Source organism: Eleutherodactylus coqui, chromosome 8 (genome assembly GCF_035609145.1).
Source record: "Eleutherodactylus coqui strain aEleCoq1 chromosome 8, aEleCoq1.hap1, whole genome shotgun sequence".
In the NCBI taxonomy this organism is placed as follows: domain Eukaryota; kingdom Metazoa; phylum Chordata; class Amphibia; order Anura; family Eleutherodactylidae; genus Eleutherodactylus; species Eleutherodactylus coqui.
Window position 1 is genome coordinate 185197871 of NC_089844.1, and position 23939 is coordinate 185221809.

General features: G+C 43.9%; 1 protein-coding gene across 1 annotated transcript in view; it reads right to left on the reverse strand.

Annotated features, from left to right (window-relative positions):
• COL5A2 (collagen type V alpha 2 chain) overlaps positions 1–23939 on the reverse strand; it is a 145408-nt gene that overhangs the window by 16008 nt on the left and 105461 nt on the right. Inside the window, exons 25-41 of the mRNA XM_066577088.1 lie at positions 20263–20361; positions 13471–13524; positions 12133–12231; positions 11997–12050; positions 11857–11910; positions 11720–11773; positions 10133–10186; positions 9957–10001; positions 9143–9241; positions 8767–8874; positions 8631–8684; positions 7057–7110; positions 6928–6981; positions 4156–4209; positions 3464–3571; positions 259–312; positions 117–170 (exon numbers count right to left, since the gene is read on the reverse strand). Of these exons, the coding sequence (XP_066433185.1) occupies positions 117–170; positions 259–312; positions 3464–3571; positions 4156–4209; positions 6928–6981; positions 7057–7110; positions 8631–8684; positions 8767–8874; positions 9143–9241; positions 9957–10001; positions 10133–10186; positions 11720–11773; positions 11857–11910; positions 11997–12050; positions 12133–12231; positions 13471–13524; positions 20263–20361 (1152 nt within the window). The remainder of the gene's footprint in view (positions 1–116; positions 171–258; positions 313–3463; positions 3572–4155; positions 4210–6927; positions 6982–7056; positions 7111–8630; positions 8685–8766; positions 8875–9142; positions 9242–9956; positions 10002–10132; positions 10187–11719; positions 11774–11856; positions 11911–11996; positions 12051–12132; positions 12232–13470; positions 13525–20262; positions 20362–23939) is intronic.

Genomic DNA, 23939 nt, shown 5'->3' on the forward strand with positions numbered 1-23939 from the left:
CAGATTTAGCGGTGAAAGGCCACCATGTGACCATATTCTTAAAGAGAACTTCCTTCAATAAAAGTGTTACTAAGTATTCAAATAGGAACTCTTGGATATCTTGAGGCCATACTCACAGCGGAACCGGGTGGTCCAACTCTTCCAGCAGATCCAGGGAATCCCGTTGCTCCCTTAAAAAGTAACAATTTATTAAATATCCTTCCAATATATCATCTGTATATGCTGTATATCTAGGTACTATTAATGTGTATTACTTACAGGGGGCCCTTGTGTCCCTCTTCCGCCCTTCAGGCCATTCACACCATGAGGTCCCTAAAACAATATTTTTCCAAGTTTAGGCGAGGTGATTTTTTTAAACTTGCTACTAAACTGCCTGTCAATAGATATAAATGTATCCACATACCACAGGGGGGCGCTTCAATATTATAGTTCTAGGAATATGTGTAATATGTAGAGTACAGTCACATACGTATACAATGATGTATCACACAGAATGTATGTTACCCCAGGAAGGACGTGCACGTTACTTGTGTAAATGCCCAAAATGTGATCAACGTGGTTTATGAGACAATCAGTTTAGTCTGCAGCTCTGAAAGTAGAAATACTTATGTTTTTTCAGGTATAAATTACCTGTTTAGTATTATTTAACCATATAGTGACTATTTGCCTTATATGTACAGTTGGGTTCTCATGGAAGGCTGCCATGTATTGGTCTATTAAGCTGTGCCTGTGGCAAAGCTTAATAAACTAACATTAAAATGCACAATAAAATGCTATACAGAAGTATTGCAGTGTAGATTTTAGAATCGATCAGCTGATCAAAAGTCCCATGTGAGAATTTAAAGAAGGGTCAAATAAGTTTAACAAAAATGTTAAAAAATATATTAAAAGTTCAAAAAGCCTCTAAAAGAGCCCCATCAATAGAAAAATAAGAATATGATGACTGAAAACAATGTATTTAAATATATATATATATTTTATTTTTAATAAGTAATACATTTAAATGTTTTTTATCCCTTTGTTATGACCACATGTGCACTGAGGTGTAGAATAAAAATAACGCCTATTTTACTGCACCTTGAAAAAAAAAGTAATGAGTCTCAGAATACGGCACAAAGCAAATAGAAAATAAATACATTCATTTTTTGATCCCTTAAAGACGCAGTAATTTTTATTGTATTTTTTTTGCTTTTTCCTCCCCGTTTTAAAAGAATCATAACTTTATTTCTTCTACACAGCCGTATGAGGGCTTGTTTTTTGCGGGACGAGTTGTATTTTTCAGTGGTGCTATTTAATGTACCGTATAATGTACTGAAAAGTTAAACAAATTTCCAAGTGTAGTGAAATGTAAAAAGTGCATCATTTTAGGGCTGGTCTTGATTTTTACATGGCAGCAAACAAGACATTCTAGCTTATTCCGTGGGTCAGTGCGATTACGGATGCTAAATATAAAGAATTTTTTAGACTAATTTAAAAAAAGAAATAAATTTTTAAAATAAGGGTTTGCTGTCAGCCGCCATCTTCGGACCACCATAACTTTTGTATTTTAACTAGAGATGAGCGAACGTGTTCGGCCACGCCCCTTTTTCGCCCGAATACCGCGATTTCCGAGTACTTCCGTACTCGGGCGGAAAAATTCGGGGGGCGCCGTGGCGGCACGGGGGGTAGCAGTGGGGAGTGGGGGGGGAGAGGGAGAGAGAGAGGGCTCCCCCCTGTTCCCCGCTGCTACCCCCCGCACCGCCACGCCTCTCCCCGCCCCCCGGCGCCCCCCGAATCTTTTCACCCGAGTACTGAAGTACTCGAAAATGGCGGTACTCGGGTGCGTAAGTACTCAAAACGAGTACGTTCACTCATCTCTAATTTTAACCCTTTCCAATCCAATTTGTATCCTGGTTTTCCTAGGAGGCTTACTCTCTTTCTGCTGTTATACAATGGCGCTGTGTGCTGGCTAAAGCCAGTACTGCATGAGGTGACACATTGGATAGGCTCTGATAGCAGAGAGACTGGCAATATACAGTAAGAGAACCCTGATGGGCGTCTTCTAACATCAGAGCTGTACAGCCTTAAATCATAATGTCTCTAGACGTCAGACAGTGGATTGGAAAGGGTTAAGGTTGATGGAGTTGTGTGACGGCTCGTTTTTTTGCAACACAATCTATACTTTCTATCGGTACAATTTGGGGTGCGCACAACTTTTTTGTATTGCTTTTTATAAAATGTCTTTCTTGGAGATCGGGCAACCAAAATTGTGCAACTATGACACTTTTTTGTTTTTACAGCATTTACTATGCAATATTTTAGTAGATAGGACTTTGGGGACGGCAATGATGTCAAATATGCCTAAAAATGATATCAAATAAAGAGAGAGACAGAGATTTATATATATATATTTTTTTTTGCATGGGTGCCACAAGATAAGATTTGTATGCAGTGAGCCAAAAAGGTTAGGAAACATTGGCTTATACACAATAGTGCAATACTTAAGTATTTTACTATATTGTACTTTTACAGCTGTCCTATTAAGCCCTGCCACAATCCATGGCAGCTTTGGTTTGGCATCATGCCATGGCATAGCATGGTGCCAGGACAAAATCCAGCTTGTCCTGCAAAAAAACAAGCCCTTGTAAGGCTAGGTCAATGGTAAAAGTGTAAAGGTTAGGGCTCTTAGAATGGCTAACCATTCTCCCTACAACAAATTTACAAAGTTTAACATTATTTTGGTAACATTCAATATTAAAAAAAGTAATATCAATAGCTCCAGGAGAGGATTTTCCAAAACATGGCACGACTACCATCAGCATCTATCCAGCAGACTATTTCAATTAATATTTTCTTGGCCATGTAGAGTTGATTCATTAGACAAGGTACTTTTTCCATTCGACATATGATGCAGTTTTCATGCTCATACACTCCTGCCAGTTCTAGCCTGAAACATGATATGATCATCTCACTACAGCCCATCTGTACGCAATGCATGCTGATATGAAATATAGGCCAGGAGGGGGACAGTCTGTACTTGTGGGGAGACGTAAGGCCATGCAATGCTCCTCTGGGAAATTTGGTATGGAAGTCCCACCTTTTATAAGGCAGCTCTACTTCAAGCCAATAGCTGACCTTTTAACAGGCCTCATAAGAGGACTGGGAATATAAGCCAAAGCCACAGTCTTTTCCGGAAGCTCAGAGATACTGGCATGGATATCAAAAAACTGAAAGAAGAGCGCAAAATCGAAAAACATGGAGGGAGCTCGCCTTTAGGGTTGCCGCGGGTTGTGAATGACTAAATGGCTAACAACAACAAAATATAATGCCTAGTTATGGGAATGTTGACTGGCAGTTCAGAATCTACAGTATCTATATAATTCACTAAACAAAGCAAAAATATCCATTATTCAGTTGGGGGAGGGAAGCTATTTTGCAAACACAAAGCTTTAGGCCGTTCATGTTTATGGACTCCAATACTCACGGGAGGACCAGGAGATCCAGAAAGACCTTGTGGACCAGGAGCTCCAGCATCACCTTTTTGGCCAGGTTCTCCAGGCTCTCCTTTTACACCAGGTTGCCCATCAGGTCCCTAAAAAAAAGCAATAAAAACCCTTCCTTAAAATGCCAACTAAAGTATTTGCATGCTGAATTTAGAAAACGAGTCATGTGGTCCTGCGGACCTCAGTGGTCGAAGATGTCATAGGTAAGGGACGGGCTGTCGGCTCATTACAATAACCCATTTTTTCTATCACTGCCGATGGAGGGCCACAATACCACCTGATGCCTTATTGGAACTCAGCTGAAAGTGGCTGGTCTGGCTTAGCAGGTGCTGGTGAGGAATTCCAATTCCTGAATAGCCCCTTTTATTATTATTGAAACTTATGCATTAAACAAGCAGGTAAGACTTTATAACTTTAAAATATTAGAGCATTAGAAGGGAAGGGACTTCTATGGCGCCAACTTATTCTACAGTGCTGTCAGGTAATTTATTTATTACCCCCCATCAAGCTGGGTGCTCATTTTACCAACCTCCGAAGGGTCAACTTTGAGCGGGCTACCTGAACCACGTATGGCTTAAACTAGCAACCTTCAGGTCATGAGCGAGAGCTTAGCACTGAATACTGCTGCCTTAACACACTGCACCACATGACAACAGCATAAAAAGGTACATACCGGTGGTCCAGCAAAGCCAACTGGACCTGTGGGACCATTTTCACCTCGTGAACCCTGAAAGATAAGCAAAAAAACATGTTCATACCAGTGCTGTTATGGATAAACAGCTATGTTCTTACTCAATGTGTAAAGCACAACATACGAGAACAAAGAACCCTTGTTTGAAGGTACAATAAAGCTTAGCCTTTAATAAACAAGTTAAAACTAGTAAAGTCAGGAAGACTTGAAGTGCAAAGAACCTAAACACTGAGCCTGTCCTGATAAGGACCATGCTGACCACCAGTCTCTCCCTGTTAGTCCCTATACCAAATCAATATATAGGGAAAATACCCAAAGGGGAGGACAAGACTGATAATGAAAACCACAGTCTGGCCCAGAAATAAGTTGCGTACCCTGAGGAGGAGAAGAGCTATTCATACCTTAGATATCAAATATACAATAAACCCACCAGGTGAAAGCAAGTCATGACAAGAGGCATTTAAGTCAATTAACCTCCAAGAGCGTAACTGTCAAAGATCAGATTACTTGCAACATAGAATGTCTGGAATAGAACCAAATTTCAGCACTTGCTTGGATTCCGGAATGAAAACAGCATTTTACTAAAATTTTATAGATAAAAACATCTTCCAAAAAGACACCTACAAGTTCCCAACAGAGTTCTTATTCATAGCATTGTTTTGTTTCTATTGCTGCTTACGGTGTACCTGAACATGTCCAATCACCCAATGGGAAGTGTACCCATGCGGTGAGCTGCTGTTTGGTTACAGAGAATGTCTGAACACATTAAATACCACAAAAAATATCGAATACCAAAACGTTTCGCCCCAATTTGCGCAGATTCATTAGGGAATAATCATAAATATTCTGGTTCACCCCCCTTGGTAGACCCATTGACTTCACTGTTTGGAAACGCTGACTTTGCGTCCACTCAGGATACTGAAGCATTTCTAATATGGTCAACTAGGATAGTCTTGAGCAAGGTTGTATTAGCTAGTGGGGCTCTGCCCTCGTTTTCATTTCTAAGGAACATTCGCCCGGTTAGGACTCATTAATGGTTTGGATATTTACAGTTACACTGATATTTGGATTTTTTGGGTCCCGTGCAAATCCTTTGTAGACCTTTCACATCATTTCAATCCTTAATATTGCAAACTTCTTCGCCAACACGCCTCCTCTCTGTGATTCAGTTCATGTTTTCTACTCTTTCTTATCACAAACCGCCTCTCTTTCAGAGGGCGCTTGAGGTGTCCTTGTCCGGTGAAGATTGGACCAAAGTGTTCTTGCTCACTCATAAGACGCCAACAGCTTGTGCCACGCAAGAGAAAAATTATAAAATCGTGGCACGGTAGTACCGGTGTCCGGTCTCTCTACATAGAAGCTACCCCTCGGTTTCTGAAGTGTGTTGGTGATGTCTGTCAACAATGGGGTCTATGAGTCACATCTGGTGGCCTTGCCCAATGATCAAACAATTCATTGATTCAGCGATCATTTATATCCATTTACAATGTTGCATCCTTAGCCCCCGATAGACTTACTCTCAATCACATCAAGCTCTTTTTCTAGCATTTACAAAGGGATTCCGATACATTTTCTGTCAGCAGCTCGGACTATCTTTCCTAGACACTGGAGATCTTCTACTGCCCCTTCTTTTTCTCAATAGGTAACTGAAGTAAATGACTTGCAATATATGGAGAGCATTATGGCTGACGATAATGGTACGATTGATGCCTTCGATCCCACTTGGGGCAGCTGGATAGATTTTAGGATAATGGGGAATTGGTTCATTGACTTACCTAAGTTGTTCTTCTTCAGTTTCTCTTTTTTCCCCCATACCCCTTTTTTGTCTCTCTTTTCTTCTACCTCCTTCCCTTACATCTCTGTCATGTGAGTTTTACTTGTTTGTCTGTCCTCTTCTGCCCTTGTCCTTTGTGTTGATTAAAATGCAAATGGTTTTTGAAGACCTATCCGGCCTGATTTGTTGTCTACTTCCTGACTGGTGGAACGTTTGATCTCCTTTTGCACTTTAGTATTTCAAGATGTTATGGGCGTCATTTTCCATCATGGATGTTATATTACTTTGATACCATAATGAAGATCTACCTCATGCTCTTCATGCCGTAAGGAGCCGAAAACGGCCAAGAGAGCGAAGGAGCTCCGAAGGTGAAAGTGTGGGTACTGTTTAAAGAGATGAGATAACTGGATTTGGGTGTTTGCTATCTGTTCCATCAATGACCCTAAACGCAGTTGTATGACCTGTTATATTGACGGTTTCCTTCTTTGTTGTTTTAATAAACTTTGATCATGAAAAATATTCTGCTTCATAGTTTAAAAAAAAAGCCCGACCACAAATAACGGTTCTGTTGTAACTTCTCAAGTATCAGACCAAGGCTCAAAAAGCAGTGTAGCCATCTCCACACGCCCCAACAAACAGCAGAACGTTGTGCGCTACACGTCACCCAGTACAACCATACAAAGCGTATGCTAATATGTTAAAATATGCATGATGATATCATATGTACTGAGCTCAGCCATGATAACATTCCCAACCCCGTGATAAAGTAGTTGGCCTCCTCCATTCCTTCCGACACGCCAACAGCCAACTGTAATGCCAAAGAATGTTAAAATTTGTGCAAATGGATAAGGAAAAATCTAATCTGAAACAATTTCATACAATTCTCTACGGCCGTCGGACAATCCACAACATCTGACGAATTTATACTCTTTAGGCCTTATTAATGCCATTAATAAACATTGTAGGACCACATTACTTACGGGAGTTCCACGTGATCCAACTGGTCCGATAACACCCCTCGGTCCAGGCTCACCCTAGAAGAGAATACGTAATGTATCAAATCTGCTGCTGAGAACTGGTGGTATGACAATGACTAGTCATAGATTTACCTTTTCACCGGCTGGACCAGCTGAACCCCCTGGACCAATAGGTCCTGGAAGACCCTATAGGAAATACAATAAGAAGGGAATTGAACATTTGTGAAAACACTCTAAAAGGGTCACAAGCGATGTCAGCCCATGTGGTGAGTGGAGATGGGGTGTCACTGAGGCTAGAAAAACATGAATGTGGCTGAGGACCAAAAACCAGAACTTCCTACTGCATTATCTGTCTTCAGTGGGCTGGTGCTGTATCTGCAGTATCATATACAAGAACATCTATAGATGAAGAAATTGCTGTGTGGAAACATTCCCTATGCTGTCATTACTGTATGTTATATGTTCTTATCTACTGAATATCATATATGTTAGGTGTTTTATTCGATCAACTCTTAACCCCTTAATGCTCCATGACGTACAGTTAAATCATGGAGGTTCGGGGTTAGTAGGAAGAGGGATTGTGGGCTGATACCATTCTATACAATGCGGGTGGTGGGGGTCTTTGAAAGCTGACACCCGCCCACAATAGTCGAGATCAGCGCTCACACTGATTGCGGTTGTTGACCCTTCAAATGCCACCATTAATTCTGACAACGGCATTTAAATGCCCTGATCGGAGTGCGGGGGTCCCGAATGGCTTCCCTCACCCCTGCTATGAGATTAAGCCTTCTGAAAGCTCCTAGGGCTGCCAATACAGATTGTCTATGAATCCATGCCTATAGTGTGGCTTGATAAACTGCCTGTCAGATCCCCGTATAACGTAATATTATGGTATTACATTATACTGCAGGAGCAATCAAACGCAATCATTCCTTCACTAGGCCTCTGTGTTCATGTATGGAGCTGATTTTTGCAGGAATCAGACAGCTCCAGGCTTGGTTTGTAGGCATTGAAATAAATGGGAACATTGCCTGTAATACCAAGTCTGGCCACTGCAGTAAGAACGGAGCTGTCTTCTTTCTGCAGAAATGAGCTCAGTGCACAAGCATGGTGAACAACTAATCAGAGGGGATCCCGAGTGACAGACACCTGGCAGTCTACTATTGATGGCCTATTCTAAGGATAAACCATCAATAGTTTATAACTAGACAACCCCTTTAAAAAACTACAAAAATCACTTGGGTAGCCTACAAAAAAAAATGACCATTAAACTAGAAATTGTTAAACATTGACCGATCATTAAAGCTGTAGTCCAGGTCTGAACAAATAAAGATGGCCTCACTACTTTTCTGCCTACCTGATGCTTGCTATGCGTAGTATATATCGGTAGTCAAAAGCCCTACATGCGACTCTGACTGGCGAGTGATGCTCACATGGACATCAAAGCAGGTGTAGTGCAATCAGCCAATCAGATGTGGTGCGGCCATCTTTGTTAGCCCAAGCCCGGAGGGTCGTTTTAAAGTGTAAAAATGTTACAGTCATGAAGTGGTTAATAAAGTTGTTTCACAGCAGACTAAGCTCCGCGCAAGTGACAGATTTATAAATTGCTTGATTCTATGTTACTAGGCCTCAACATATAAAGCTAGTAGGAAGGCACAGCAGGAAGACTGTCCACCCAGCGCATAGGTCGGAGTGCATGTACTTACTCTTGCACCATCGTTACCAGCGGTTCCTTCCGAGCCTTTCTCACCCATACCGCCCTGAAATATAGAATAATGCCTTGATTTATATCAAATTATATGTACTTTAAGATGTAAGAACAAGAAAAAAAAAGTCCTTTACCCTGTCGCCTTTTGGGCCTGGTGTGCCGGCAATGCCTCTTTCTCCAGGCATACCTTGAAGGCCAGGAGGTCCTACATCCCCAGCAGTGCCAGACGGACCAGGACTTCCCTAAGGTCAGAAGCAGATATTCAAAAAAGCCTTGGAACAATGTAGAAGAACATAAAAATATGAACTAGCGAGATATCATGCAACCAAAGCCCTAACGCATTGTATTACACAGGTAAATGTCATGGTCGCCATAAATATACGTAAATGAACTTTTTGTATGAAGTCCTATGTTATCCAATATGATAGGTAACCATAAGATATCATCAAATTCAGGTAGGAGATGCAAAGAGTCATCATTACTGAAGCAGTTTATTCTTTTCCAGCTGACCTTTGGTCCATCAGGTCCGTGACCACCAGCCATGCCCTTCTCGCCAGGTAGTCCAGAGGCCCCGGGTTCTCCTCTCTCACCAGGATTACCACGTTCTCCCTATTACAAAATAAAGGCTTTCAGTTATTTGCTCCTACAAGAAGCCTCTTAGTCAGTGTCAGACCGGGGGTGTCTAGGGCCCACCAGTACTATTAATTCCAGGGACCCACTGTAATGCTACATGCAAAAATTATGGTTTGTGTGGTTTGCAAATTTCCGGCCGACGCATTCGCCGCACATGTCAATGGAAAGGTGGCTTGTGGCCTTGCCTCTACTGAAGTATATGGAGAATGCAGTGGGTGGGAATTGGTGGATTTACCCGATACGGGAGGATCCCAGGGGTGACATTTAAGGCATATCCTGTAAATAGCACAGTAAGGCTGAAAATGACGCCGGCATGCAGCTTTATGGTAAAACGGAAGTTTTCAAATAGATTTTTAATGTAAAATGTATGGCCATTAACAAGTAATTAAAAAACATGATGATTTGCAGTACAATCTAATATAAGTGCGGTATTAAGGTAACCTAAGTCTTAACAAGGTAGCTTGTGGATACCCGCAAACTTTAGCTGTCACCTCAGACAGCCTATGTGTCCATAGAAATAGATAGACTAGACGGTATGGGCTGGATAAGATGCTGTATGTAGTGCAGCAAGTGTATTGTGCCATGCACTGCTCGTGCAGGTTTGGGGGGCCCACTGATCAATTCTTCTGTTCCCTTGTGTGCCTGCACTTAGCTGCTATCCTAAGCATTTATGTAGAAATCTCTTCCTTACCCTTGGACCAAGTGGGCCGGCAGCTCCAGAATCTCCTGGTACTCCCTGTGAGAGATATAGAATTCCACATAAGTATTTATTGACGTCACTAAAAATGCACTGAAATCAAATTGTCAAACAACGGAATCTTTATTATACAATTTGAGTATGTGTAATACCCATAAGGCATGACTTACTTCATCTCCTGGCTTTCCGGTCTCTCCAGGAGGCCCCGGTGGGCCGGGTAAACCCTGTAAGACACCTCATTGTTTAATACTTAGTTATTGTGACTTTATCGTTTTCTGCCGCGTAGAGGGACTGTAAAGCGCACGTCTCTATTCACTTCTGTAGGAGTCACGCTTCAGCTGTTTTTGGTTGTTTCTGTTACTCCCATAGAAATGAACGGAGAGAGCATTCACATGTGCATCCACCTCTCTATTCCCTCTCCTGACCTTGGATCAAGGGACCCTCATTCTGGAGACCAGTGTGGGTGCCAGAGCTGGGACCCGCATCCATCAGTCATTTATGGCATATATTGTGGTTATGTCCAATACTTAGTCCAATTAGACTGGTACTGATTGGTCGCAGAGTGGTGCCTCCTACTTCTGGGTGGTCATGTGCCATTCATTACACACATAACTGCTCAGCCAATCACAAGCTTCAATAGAGGTTGTTCCACGCCCACTGAAGCCTGTGATTGGCTAAGCAGTCATATGAACAATGAATTGCACGTGACCACCCTCCAGCTTCTTCTAGGTTCTAGTTGGTGGGGACCGGGGTCCAGTCCTGGACGGGCAGTTATTGAAGTAGGAGAGTATGCATTTTTCTTCAATTTTACACCATTCTAAGTCTGTAATTTTTTTAAGTCCTGGAAAAGCCCTTTAAATGAATTAATAGTTTACTTAAAGGGAACTTACCACCAGGTTCATGCTGCCCAAAACTGCTCTATGATTGGCAAGTGCTATTCATATGATCAGTGCTGGCCAATCAGAGAGCAGTGCACAGTGTGTGTTAGGTTGAGAGACGGCCTAAACGGGACCAAAACCTACGGATCAGACAGATGACAGGTATAATGTGCTGGTAGTCTAACACAGCCAATGCACTACGGGGATTGGGTAGATTGCGTTGGCCATCTTGGATGACTGAAAGTGGGACGCGGGCTCAGTACATCAGAGGGTCAACAGAGAGGAACAACTACTGGTTCTCATATGGTTCTGGGACAGATTTTTGTCCTGAAACCGGAGGGTCGGTTTGATGCACTTACTCTCCTGGGGAATTTATGTAGTTTAAAGGGGTTGTACCACCATCGACTTTTATAACCTATCCGTAAAATAGGTAATAAAAGTCCGATCGACGTGGGATCTCACTGCTGTGACACCCGCTGATCCTGTGAGTGGGGGTCCTGTGTCCCCCTCTCCTCCTCACCACAGGCTCAATGAACCTACCGGCAGTGAGGAGGAGCTTGAATGGAGCAGCGGTCACACATGTGAGGAGCTGCTCCATTCATTTCAATGGGGCTGATGGCACTTGGCTATCTCCGGCAGTCCCACTAAGAATGAATGGAGCGGCTCCTCACATGTGTGACCGCTGCTCCATTCAAGCTCCTCCTCACTGCGGGGTGTTCAGCGAGCTTGCACAGAGCCAAAAAAGGGAATTGAGACCCCGGTTCTCGGGATCAGTGGTGTCTCAGCAGTCCGATGAACAGGTGATAAAAGTCAATTGTGGCACAACCCTTTGCAGTATATCAGATTACACATAATCTAAGCCCGAATGATGAAACATACCTGGAATCCAGTGGGGCCGGGGGGTCCTTGTTCACCTCTTTCGCCAGCAGGGCCCTAAATGATTAAAGGAGTTTATAAATGATTTCAGATCTATTTCTATTGACATACAGTATTGATATCTACGTTGTTCTACTTACCGGAGGACCAGCAGGACCAGAAGGACCAACTTCACCGTCTTTTCCTGGCGCCCCCTAGTGATATAGGTAAAATTGTACATTTGTAGAGATACTTTTGGTCACCAAAGAATAATCATGAAGCAAAGTAGACTGTAACGTACCCGTTGTCCATTTGCACCAGCACTACCTTGTTCTCCAGCCTTTCCGGGGTCTCCCTGTTTAATAAACGTGTTGTTAATAAATGTTGTTGGGCAAGAAAGAGTAACATTGGCTTAGTACTTGGATAAAGGCCCGTACGCTGTTGCCTTTTGGTCCAGCAGGGCCCATTGTTCCAGTTTCACCGCGTATTCCGATTGGACCAGGTGGGCCAGTGCGACCGTCTTCTCCAGGACCTCCCTGCAACATACAATATCATAGGCTTAAAACATTTCCTTTCCTTCCTGGGCTGCTGCAATGTTGACCGCCCTATCTGCTTCCAGCAGTGACAGCAGGATGGCAATCAGCTGATCGGCACGGATCCCAACCGATAGAGAGGTCAGTAGTAATAAAAGTCTGGGACAGCCCCTTTAAAGGGAATGTGCCATCAGGAAATGACCTACTATATAAATTACGTTTTTCTGTTTAAAATATGTAAGAGTTTTTGGTGATTTTTTTTTTCGGTCACAATCTATATTTAAAATAAAATCAGAAATTTTTCACACTGACCGCAGAGCCTAATACTAGCCTGACATTTTCTGATCTGTAAAGACAGCTTTACAGCAGTCATTTCACAGGCAGGATTACACAGAGTTGACAGCTATATGTAGATAACACAGGAACCACTATTCACAATAGTCACAGCTCACCTCCTCCCCCTCCCTGCACACTGACCACGGGGCCTAATAGAAGCCTGATGCTTCCTGATCTGTAAAGAACCTTTACAGCAGTCATCTCACTAACATCACAGGCAGGATTACACTGAGAGGTGACACCTATATGTAGGTAACACAGGACCCACCATTCACAATAGGTGATCAGTTGTGACTACCTCCTCCCCCTTCTTGCACACTGACCACAGAGCCTAACACTAGTCTGATACTTCCTGATCAGTAGAGAAAGTTTTGCAGCTGTCAATATATATATATATATATATATATATATATATATATATATATATATATATATATATATATATATATATATATATATATATAAAACACAGGATCCACTATTCACAATAGGTGATAAGTTGTGACTACCTCCTCCCCCTCCCTGCACAATGACCTATGTACAGGTCACAGAGCATGCTTAGAACAGTCTCCTACATAAGTCTATGGGTCTGCTCCTATCCATTGTGGGAATGGCCCATGAAGCTGCTGTAAAGCATCTCTCTAAATGCTGTTAAGTGCAACTCAGGACAGATGGCCACCCCCTAGTCATGTACAGGCAAGATGGCCACCCCTAGTCATGTGCAGGCAAGATGGACCCCCTAATAGTCATGTATAGGCCGCAGTAAAAAAAATTCTACAATCAGAAACTAAAAACATTAGGAAATTAGGATTAGGAAAAGGTTTTTCTATCTGGTTTTAATTAATACCAACAATGGTGCTGTGGTCCCTTTAACTACACAGATGTACATTATATTCTTCGCCTTACCAGGGGGCCTGCTTTGCCTTCCGGGCCTTGGACTCCAGGATTTCCAGTCAGACCCTGAAATAAAGTAAGACAGATCAGTGATCCGCTGATTCTGAAGACCATCGGGAGATACGATGTGTGAGGAGAACCTCCGGAAAAATACATGCATTTCATTACAGGGCGGGGCACCGGGCCCCTCTGCTGAAGACCCGCGGGTCAACCTCAAGTAGTTCGGAACAAGCAGTTTACATGATAACTTACATCTCCATAGAACATAACAAAAATCACAAAATAGAAAACATCACGCTATTAACCCCTTGAAGACACAGACATTTTTAGAAAATTATTTTTGCCTTCTGCTCCTTCAATTTCTAAGAAAAATAATTTTGGGGTCTTGTTTCTCTAGCATAGACATGTAACGTCTTCCGGTGTGACTGCGGTGCCTTCCCGTGGGTCCGTGTGACTGCGGCGCCTTCCCGTGGGTCCGTGTGACTGCGGCGCCTTCCCGTGGGTCCGTGTGACTGCGGCGAAACCCAAAACGGTATAGCTTTACTGTTTCACGACTTTTAAAGGATGAAGTAGCTTTAGTAACAGATTGATCTGCCCCCATCTTTTGGCCACCATGCTTCCATCGATGTAGCGGTGTGAGGACTCGTTTCTGAGCGGGACGACTTACGGTTCCTGTCGGTACTATTTTAGGGTACAAACGACTTTTCTTACATTTTTTCCTGGACACACAGAATAAACCCTCCCCACTTCTGGCACTACGTTCTTTTGGTGATGACATTTACCATGCAGCATTAATAATGTGATATTTTAAGCAACTGGATTTTTATGAACAGAGCGATACTAACTTTTCTTTCTTTTTTTAAGCTAGTTTTTTGATGGCTTTTTAAACTTATCATTTTTATTTTTTCTAATAATTAATTACTGAGTATTCTTTTCACCATGCGGTACAAATAATGTATTTTAATAGATCAGACTTTTAGGGACTCAGTGGCACCAAATACATTTAATTTTTTTTTTTTACTAGAAATGTGGGAAAAGTTATTTTTCAAACTTTTACTATTTTATATTTTTGTAATTGGTAAATAAACTTTTATCCCCTTGTTTTTACTGACTGTCGCCTGCCATGCATGGAGAAGGATTAGTGACCCACGCACATTGGGTTGTAGCATTGCAGGTTCATATTCGGCCAGTTGTTATTGTAGCAGGTATATATACTGTACCTGTGCTTTGTATAGTCTTACATACTATAGCACATAAAGAGAATTTAGTAGTTGGCATAGCTGATGGGGTTATTAACCTCTGGAGGGGTTTGGGGGCGTTTCAGGAAATATGGATGCATGAGCCAGCAAGGATGGTGAATTCACCCGAGAGTATTTCTGGATTGTGGGCTGTCCGGTTCTCCAACTGTCTAGACTCTGATAGAACACGGAACCAATGTAGGCAATAGGTCAATTCAAACTTCAACTTTTCTTTCACTTGGATCCCATTGAAAGAATGCAGCATGCACCAGTCTGAACCACTTAGCGGACAAGACTTGCCCAGTCAAGTCAACGAGAATGCAAAAAATAAAGAGGCAGGCAGCCCACGGTGGGCACGCTGTCCTCTGCTGTTTGTATTTCACGGATTTTGAGTTGGAATTTCTGCGTTTTTTTTCCCTTGCCATTCTACGGCATCTCCCCCCCCCCCTCCTTTTACTAGATGGTATTGGGTATTTCATTCTCTTTTTTTCATTCTAAAGGCTGTTTTTTTCCTTGTTGTTTTGGTGTAAATTAAAGAACTGGTGTATGACTTGTATAATAAATAGAGATGAGCGAGCGTACTCGTCCGAGCTTGATGCTCGTTCGAGTATTAGGGTGTTCGAGATGCTCGTTACTCGAGAGGAGCACCACGCGGTGCTCGACTCCATTACATTTCCTTCCCTGAGAAATTTGCGCGCTTTTCTGGCCAATAGAAACACAGGGAAGGCATTACAACTTCCTCCTGTGACATTCCAGCCCTATCCCACCCCCCTGCAGTGAGTGGCTGGGGAGATCAGATGACACCCAAGTATTTAAATTTGCCCCGCCCGCGGCTCGGCACAGGTGCACACTGAGAGAGATCAGGGACAGTGCTGTCTTGCTGTAGCTGCTATAGGGAGAGTGTTGGGGTTGTTGAAGACTAAAATAACACCTAACGGTCCTTCTTAGGGCCACATCTGACCGTGTGCAGTACTGTTGAGGCTGCTTTTAGCAGTTTTGCACAATTTTTTTTTTTTTGTATATCGGGCGTGCAGACCATAGCGTCCTCAGTCTGCAGTCATTTTACAGAGTATAGGGGCAGTACTGCTGAGGCAGGGACAGTGGTACAGGGAAAGAGATATACTGGCTATATAGGCATATATGGGCTTTTTCAAAAAAATTGGGAAAAAATATATTTGGGCTGCCTGTGACCGTCTTCAGTTTACTGCTGGGGGTAGTAGTCGCTGATTAATACCCAGCCTTGCGCATAATTTTTTCTGGCTGCACTGTGCTTTCAATAACCACAGTCATCCTCCAACAGGGAAATCCATATACAGGCTATATGACAGGCAGTGGGCTTTTTCCCAAAAATTGTAAAAAAAGATTATATTTGGCCTGCCTGTGACCGTCTTCAGTTTACTGCGTGTCTGCTGGGGGTACTAGTAGTCGCTGATTAATACCCAGCCTTGCGCATAATTTTTTCTGGCTGCACTGTGCTTTCAATAACCACAGTCATCCTCCAACAGGGAAATCCATATACAGGCTATATCACAGGCAGTGGGCTTTTTCCCCACAATTGGGAAAAAATACTATATTTGGGCTGCCTGTGACCGTCTTCAGTTTACTGCGTGTCTGCTGGGGGTAGTAGTCGCTCATTATTACCCAGCTAAGCGTTGCAGCAGGCTTGCGCATAATTGTTTCCTGGCTCTGCTGTGTCCGTTACATGATCGCCGTCATCCCGCCAGAGGGAAACAGTATACATATATACGCTGCATACGGTGTCTGTTTGGTTTTTCACCTCACCATTTTAAAACATTGAAGCAAAATACTTAAGGCCTACCACTGGCCTTTGGCCACTTGACTGGTTCTTCGCTGTGAATTCCAGTAACTCAGTCATACGCACCTAGGTCTCACTACAGGCTTGCGCATAATTGTTTCCTGGCTCTGCTGTGCGCTCCGTAAGCGAAGTCAGCCTCCAACCACAAGCCAATAAGCAGCACATTTAATTACAGCGTTCTATTTCTGCTCTACTCGTAATACACCATGCTGAGGGGTAGGGGTAGGCCCCTGATATGTTACTGGGGCCTGTCTAGACTGCTACTACTACTGAAATGAAACTAATACTGTGCTCCCCCTATACTGCTGCTAGTGATATGTTACTGGGGCCTGTCTTGACTGCTACTATTACTGAAATGGACCTAATACTGTGCTCCCTCTATACTGCTGCTAGTGATATGTTACTGGGGCCTGTCTTGACTGCTACTATTACTGAAATGGAACTAATACTGTGCTCCCCCTATACTGCTGCTAGTGATATGTTACTGGGGCCTGTCCCTAATGCTACCGCTGAAATGTTACTAATTCTGGGCTCTGCCTATACCGCTGCTAATGCTATGTCACTGGGGTGTAGAAACGGAGGCTTCCCAAAGACATGATGGCGGCGAGGCCATTTCCCACCAACGCGGTTACTGTTAAGGTGCATATAACCACAGACACGTGGAGAGGACACGTAGTGTCTCACAAACATCCCCCTCCTCCTCCAACAATGAAAACATTCTTGGCAAATACCTTTGCATTGGTCCGTCTGGTGGCAGTCCAAGAATTTCAACTTTAACGACACAACAAGAGAGCCCCCCCACCATCCCCCCGCCACGGCCCACTTAATCCTGGCCACATTCCGAAAACCAACTAAATAAAACCGCGCTACTAGGTCTGCAGTCACGACCACATTCCCACCAATGCGGTTACTGTTAAGGTACATATTACCAGTCTGACTGGGGCATGCAGTGTGGGCCGAAGCCCACCTGTATTTAATATGACGTTAGCTCTGCTGTCCAGGGCACTGCAATGGGATTAGTTTATGTACAGCCGGTGGGTTCCAGGGAGCCACCCATGCTTTGGGTCCACACGGACTTCACATTAGGGATTTGTACCTGCCTGTGTCTATGTATTAAAAACCCCGGTCAGACTGGGGCATGCAGTGTGGGCCGAAGCCCACCTGCATTTAATCTGACGTTACCTCAGCTGTGCTGGGCAATGCAATGGGATTTATTTATGTAACGCCGGTGGCTTCCTGGGACCCACCCATGTTGTCGGTCCACACGGAGTTGTACCTGCCTGTGTCTACTTATAAAGAACCTCAGTCTGACTGGGGCATGCAGTGTGGGCCGAAGCCCACCTGTATTTAATCTGACGTTAGCTCTACTATCTGGGGCACTGCATTGGGACAAACTACAGGATCAATACAGCGCTAATGAGATGTGCACAGCTACGCTAGCATTGGAGTCCGCTGTAGGCACGCGATTGCTGAGGGTTTGTGCAGAGGCCTATGTCCTGGGTGCAGTGACAGTCCGCTTCCAGCCTAGGATTGCTGAATCTGTGGGCCGAGGCCTATGTCGTGGGCGCGGTGCAAGTCTGCCATGTTTGGCCTCTCAGATCAATTTTTTGTTCATGTCTTGGGTTTCCTAGGACCCACCTATGCTGTTGGTGCAAACTTAGTTCCCATTGCGGTGTTTGACCTGTCTGGCACAAAGGCACTGACTGACTTGGGTAGGGGGCAGAGCACTGACGGCTTTCCCCTTGCAGTGTGGATTGAGCTATGCGACACCTTGACAGAATGAATACTGTGTGGCACATGGGTTCCCCATTGCTATGCCCATGTTTGCAGCTCCTGATGGAGGTGGCACAGGATTGGATTTCTCATTGCTTCTGTACAGCATTGTGGGCTATCGCCCCGCCCCTTTTAAAGAGGGTCGCTGCCTGGCCCTGCCAACCCTCTACAGTGTGTGCCTTCGGTTCCTCCTCATGGCAGACACACTTATTAATAGACATGAGGGTGGTGTGGCTATGAGGCCAGCGTGTGGCATGAGGGCAGCTGAAGGCTGCGCAGGGACACTTTGGTGTGCGCTGTGGACACTGGGTCGTGCGGGGGGGTTGGGCAGCATGTAACCCAGGAGAAGTGGCAGCGGAGTGTCATGCAGGCAGTGATTGTGCTTTGTTGGAGGTAGTGTGGTGCTAAGCTAAAGTATGCCTTGCTAATGAGGGTTTTTCAGAAGTAAAAATTGTTGGGGGGGGGGGGGGCCCCACTCTTGCTGCTATTGTGGCTTAATAGTGGGACCTGGGAACTTCAGATGCAGCCCAACATGTAGCCCCTCGCATGCCCTATCTGTTTTTGTGTCGTTCCCATCACTTTCTTGAATTGCCCAGATTTTCACAAATGAAAACCTTAGCGAGCATCGGCGATATACAAAAATGCTCGGGTCGCCCATTGACTTCAATGGGGTTCGTTATTCGAAACGAACCCTCGAGCATCGCGGGAAGTTCGACTCGAGTAACGAGAACCCGAGCATTTTGGTGCTCGCTCATCTCTAATAATAAACCATCAGAGTTAGAGGTCAGTGTGATTTTCAGAAGATACGGTAAGTGGAAGAGGCCTCCTCTGACCGTTGTGGCTGGAGGTAGACAAGGCATATTGATATATGTCTCTCCGAAGGGTGGTCTGCTTTAGATTTCCCCCTTCCAATGAAGTTGGACACTTTCCTGGTGATGGCAGCCGAGGAGCTCATTGTTAAGGGACCTTTCATATGGAAAGTGGATTGTCCAAAGTAGACAAACTCTTTAAGATGAAAATACCTAAAACTGCCTTCATGCAATCAGACTCTCATGGGCAACGTACTATTGTATGAAGGATGAGATGCATAACTAAGCTCTAATTTACGGTGGCCAGTTTATCACAATGTCCCCACCTATGTGACAGCTTTCACACAACTTGCCATGTTGGACACTTCCCTCTTCATTTCCTTAATTTACACTGATATTTTGTACCAAAATTGTGCTGCAAGTCACCAATAAATTTGGCGCATTATGAAATTTCCCTTAGCCACGCCCCCTTTTAGAGACACTTTCAAAACTGCTAAGTGAGGTGCAGTGATTGCCTAAATCCCATAATAAATGCTATACACGGCATGTGCGCATATTCAATAATCCTCCCCAATGTTTAAATAGGAAATTGAATCAGAAAATATTGCAAAAGCTCAATGCTATACATTACCGTAACTGAACGCTACATGTACCCAACTAGAGCTAAAAGCGATACATAACCAACTAAATGCTATATATAACTAGTAGAAAAGCTACAAGTGCAGAACTAGAAGTGAAAGCTATATGTAACTGTAACTAAAAGCCACTTGGACATAACTATAAGGCTGCTCTTACACTCGCCCCTTTTTACCGCGATCAGCGCGGCGTACAACGTCACCATTGATTTCAATAGGACCAGGCAGACCAGTAAAAAGTTATGCATAACTATTACTAAAAGCTACATGAGCATAATAACTAAATGCTATATGTACATAATTAGAACTAATAGCTGTTGCATAAGTAAACGTAACTCAGAAGTGTAACCAAAAGCTACAAAGACATAACTATAAGCAAAAGTTATACCTAACTATAACTCAAAACTACAAGTGCAAAGCTATAATTAAGGTTACATGTACATAGTAATAAGTGAGAGCTACATGTACATAACTATAACTACATGTACATAACTAAAAAGCTATACATACATAACATAAAGTGCATTACTTACTCTAGCACCGGGAAGACCGGGTTCTCCCAGACGGCCAGGATCCCCAGTAGCTCCTTTAGGACCTGAAACTCCTGCTACTCCGCGTTCTCCTTGAGCTCCCTGCAAAGGTTTTGGTTAGTATTTCAGGATACAGGAGCAGCAAAAACGTTTCTCTAGATTTATGCAAATATATCACTATTAAAGGAATATAATTAAAGATGAGAGTCGCAGAGAATCACGGTAAGAATGGAAACATTTCAGTGACTCGCTAAAGGGCTTGTACTACAATTGGCTTTCATCACCAATCCACAGGATAGGGGATAAACGTCTGAGTGGTGGAGTGCTCACCCATAAAACCTCCATTAGTCCCAAGAACGAGGGTCCTGTGTCCCCCACTCCTCCTCACTATAGGCTCATCGCACCTCCGGCAATGCAGAGCAGATTGAATACAGTGGCGGTTGAACATGTGAGATGCGGCTCCATTAACCCCTTGAGTGGCACGCCCGGAAATTTTCCAGGACGAGCTCCACTGCTCATAGCGATATAGCCCGGAAGATTTCCGGGCTATGTATCACTATGGGAGCTGCAGAGCACAATGCCACAAGCTGTGGCAGTGTGCTCTGCCTGCACAGTCCCACAGAGAACAAAGCAGGACGTTGAGAAGCAGGAAGATACTGCCGATCTGCCGGCAATCTCCTGCTTCTAAGTCCCCTGCTTTGTTTATAGGTTGCCATAGAGACCATTGGCTTGTCAGAAGCAAGCCGATGGTCTCTGTTGCAGGGAGAGCTGGTGCTTGGCTGTCAGAGGGACAGCTAGGCACCAGCTCTTACAGCAGAGATCAGAGAAAACCTCTGATCTCTGCTGTGTTAACCCTTTACATGCTGCAGTCTATGTGACTGCAGCATGTAAAGGGCTGTCACCATGGGACCCCCCCAGAATGTGATCAGGGAGTCCTGATGGGTCTCTGTGGAAGTTCCTAAAGGGACAAAAATAAAAAAAAAAGTAAAAAATTATTTAAAAAAATAAATAAAATTAAAAACACTTGTCTCCCTTTACTTTGTGAAAAATTAAAAATAAAATTACACATGTGGTATCTCTGCGTCGTAATGACCCAGAGAAGGAAGTTAGTACATTATTTAACCCCTTAATGACACGGTCCCTTTTTTTCTTTTTTCCTCATTTCTTTTTTCCTCCCCCCGTTTAAAAAATCATAACTCCTTTATTTATCCATCAGTGTCGCTGTACAAGGGCTTGTTTTTTGCAGAAGGAGTTATATTTTTCAATGGTGCCATTTAAAGTACCATATAATGTACTGAAAAACTTTTGCAAAAAACTAAGTGGAGTAAAATGAAAGAAAAATGACATTCCACCATCCTTCAGTGCGTTTTGTTTCTACGGCACACAAACTGCAACAAAAATGACCTGATAACTTTATTCTATGGGTCAGTACGATTACTATGATACCAAATGTGTATACTTTTTTTTACTATAGCACTGTATTTTTTTTCAAAGACATTTAATTTTTAAAAATTATTTTCTGCTGCATCTTCTGCGCCCAATAACTTTTTTATTTTTCCATCAACGTACTTGAGCAAGGGCTTATTTTTTGCAGGACGTCCTGTAGTTAACGTTGGTATCATTTTGGAATACATACGACTTTTTGATCGCTTTTTATTTCATTTTTTCTGGGAGACAGGGTGACTGAAAAAGTGCATTTCTGGCGTTCTTTATTTTTTTTTTCGGACTACGTTCACCGCGCGAGGTAAATAATGCACTATTTTGATAGATCAGATATTTACGGACGCGGCGATACCAAATATGTATTTTTCGTTTATGATTTAGAGTTTTTTATTATAGATATGGCAAAAGGAGGTGATTTAAACTTGTATTACTTTTTTTCCCCTAATTTCCCTACAAATTTTTTCACAAAAGTTATGCAATACATTATATATACCCAGAAATGATGCCATCAAAAAGTACAACTTCTCCGGCAAAAAACAAGCCCTCACATGGCCGTGTCAATGGAAAAATGAAAAAGTTATGGCTCTTGGAACGCGACTGCAAAATTAGTTGAAATTAAATGATTAGCCCATTTAAAAAACCTGCCCTGATGGGCACGACAGGGTCGTAAGAAACCCGCCACTCAAGGGGTTAATTTTCAGTAGAACCGCTGGAGATAGCTAAGTGCTTGACTCCATTATTTCCGTCAGCCTCACTGAAATGAATGGAGGGGGGCAGGGGCGGCAGTGAGCCCACAGTGAAAAGAAGAGGGGGCATGGGAAACCCTGTTCTAAGGATGGGTGGGACCTATTTTATTACCCATTCTGTGGATAGGTGATCAAAGTCTATTCTAGTACAACACCCTTGTACAGAACTGAATGGGTCACCAGAAGTGAAATCTGACTTCATGATTAGATGAGAAAGTAGATTTGACAATTAAAAAAAGTTATCAAATAAGTGAAGAATTTAGGTTGTTCGGTTACTGGAAAGCCTGCTTCAATAGGACCCCCTGTATTAAAGTAATAAAGTAAACTAAACTTAGCCTACATACCCACTGGGATCCAGCGCTGCAGCCCCACTGTGGGTCCAGTGATTGCTGTGACAGATGATATTACAGGGAGTCCTGTGTCCACTGCAGCCAATGAGAGGGTGCAGCACCCAGTTCCAGAACTCCTGAAAGTGGTTCTGACAGACACAGCGGCCTTCAACAATGGCGCCATGTGTCCCTGGATGGCGGACAACGAAAAAGTTGGAGGTGTCAACACTACTGTCAAGGATGCCCAGAGCCCGGTCACCTTGTGTGCCCTCACACATCCACTGGTCTCAACACCTCCTAACAGTCTGGTCAGACGCTCCTCTCTACTAGTGGTCTGTCGGGGGTCCTGAGCCCGGTCACCTTGTGTGCCCTCACACATCCACTGATCCCAACACCCCCTAACAGTCTGGTCAGACGCTCCTCTGTACTGGTGGTCTGTAGGGGGCGTCCTGAGCCTGGTCACCGTGTGTGCCCTCACACATCCACTGGTCCCAACACCTCCTAACAGTCTGGTCAGACGCTCCTCTCTACTAGTGGTCTGTCGGGGGTCCTGAGCCCGGTCACCTTGTGTGCCCTCACACATCCACTGATCCCAACACCCCCTAACAGTCTGGTCAGACGCTCCTCTGTACTGGTGGTCTGTAGGGGGCGTCCTGAGCCTGGTCACCGTGTGTGCCCTCACACATCCACTGGTCCCAACACCTCCTAACAGTCTGGTCAGACGCTCCTCTCTACTAGTGGTCTGTCGGGGGTCCTGAGCCCGGTCACCTTGTGTGCCCCCATCCACTGATCCCAACACCCCCTAACAGTCTGGTCAGACGTTCCTCTGTACTGGTGGTCTGTAGGGGGCGTCCTGAGCCTGGTCACCTTGTGTGCCCTCACACATCCACTGGTCTCAACACCTCCTAACAGTCATAAAGGCCCAGGTGGTGGGCAATTCGTTGATACGGCCATCCATATACTAGCATCCCAATAATGCGCCCGTCTAGTGGCCAACAAGCTCTACACAAGCCGAAGAAGAGGTCACTACACACAAGGAGGCTCTGAGAGCCTTTTATAGGCCAATGGGGGAACCACTTTTAGGGTCTCCGGTAACAAGACCGTTCATCTAATCACCACAACTCTCATCATTTACAGATCTGTCTGAGATGGAACCGCAGGA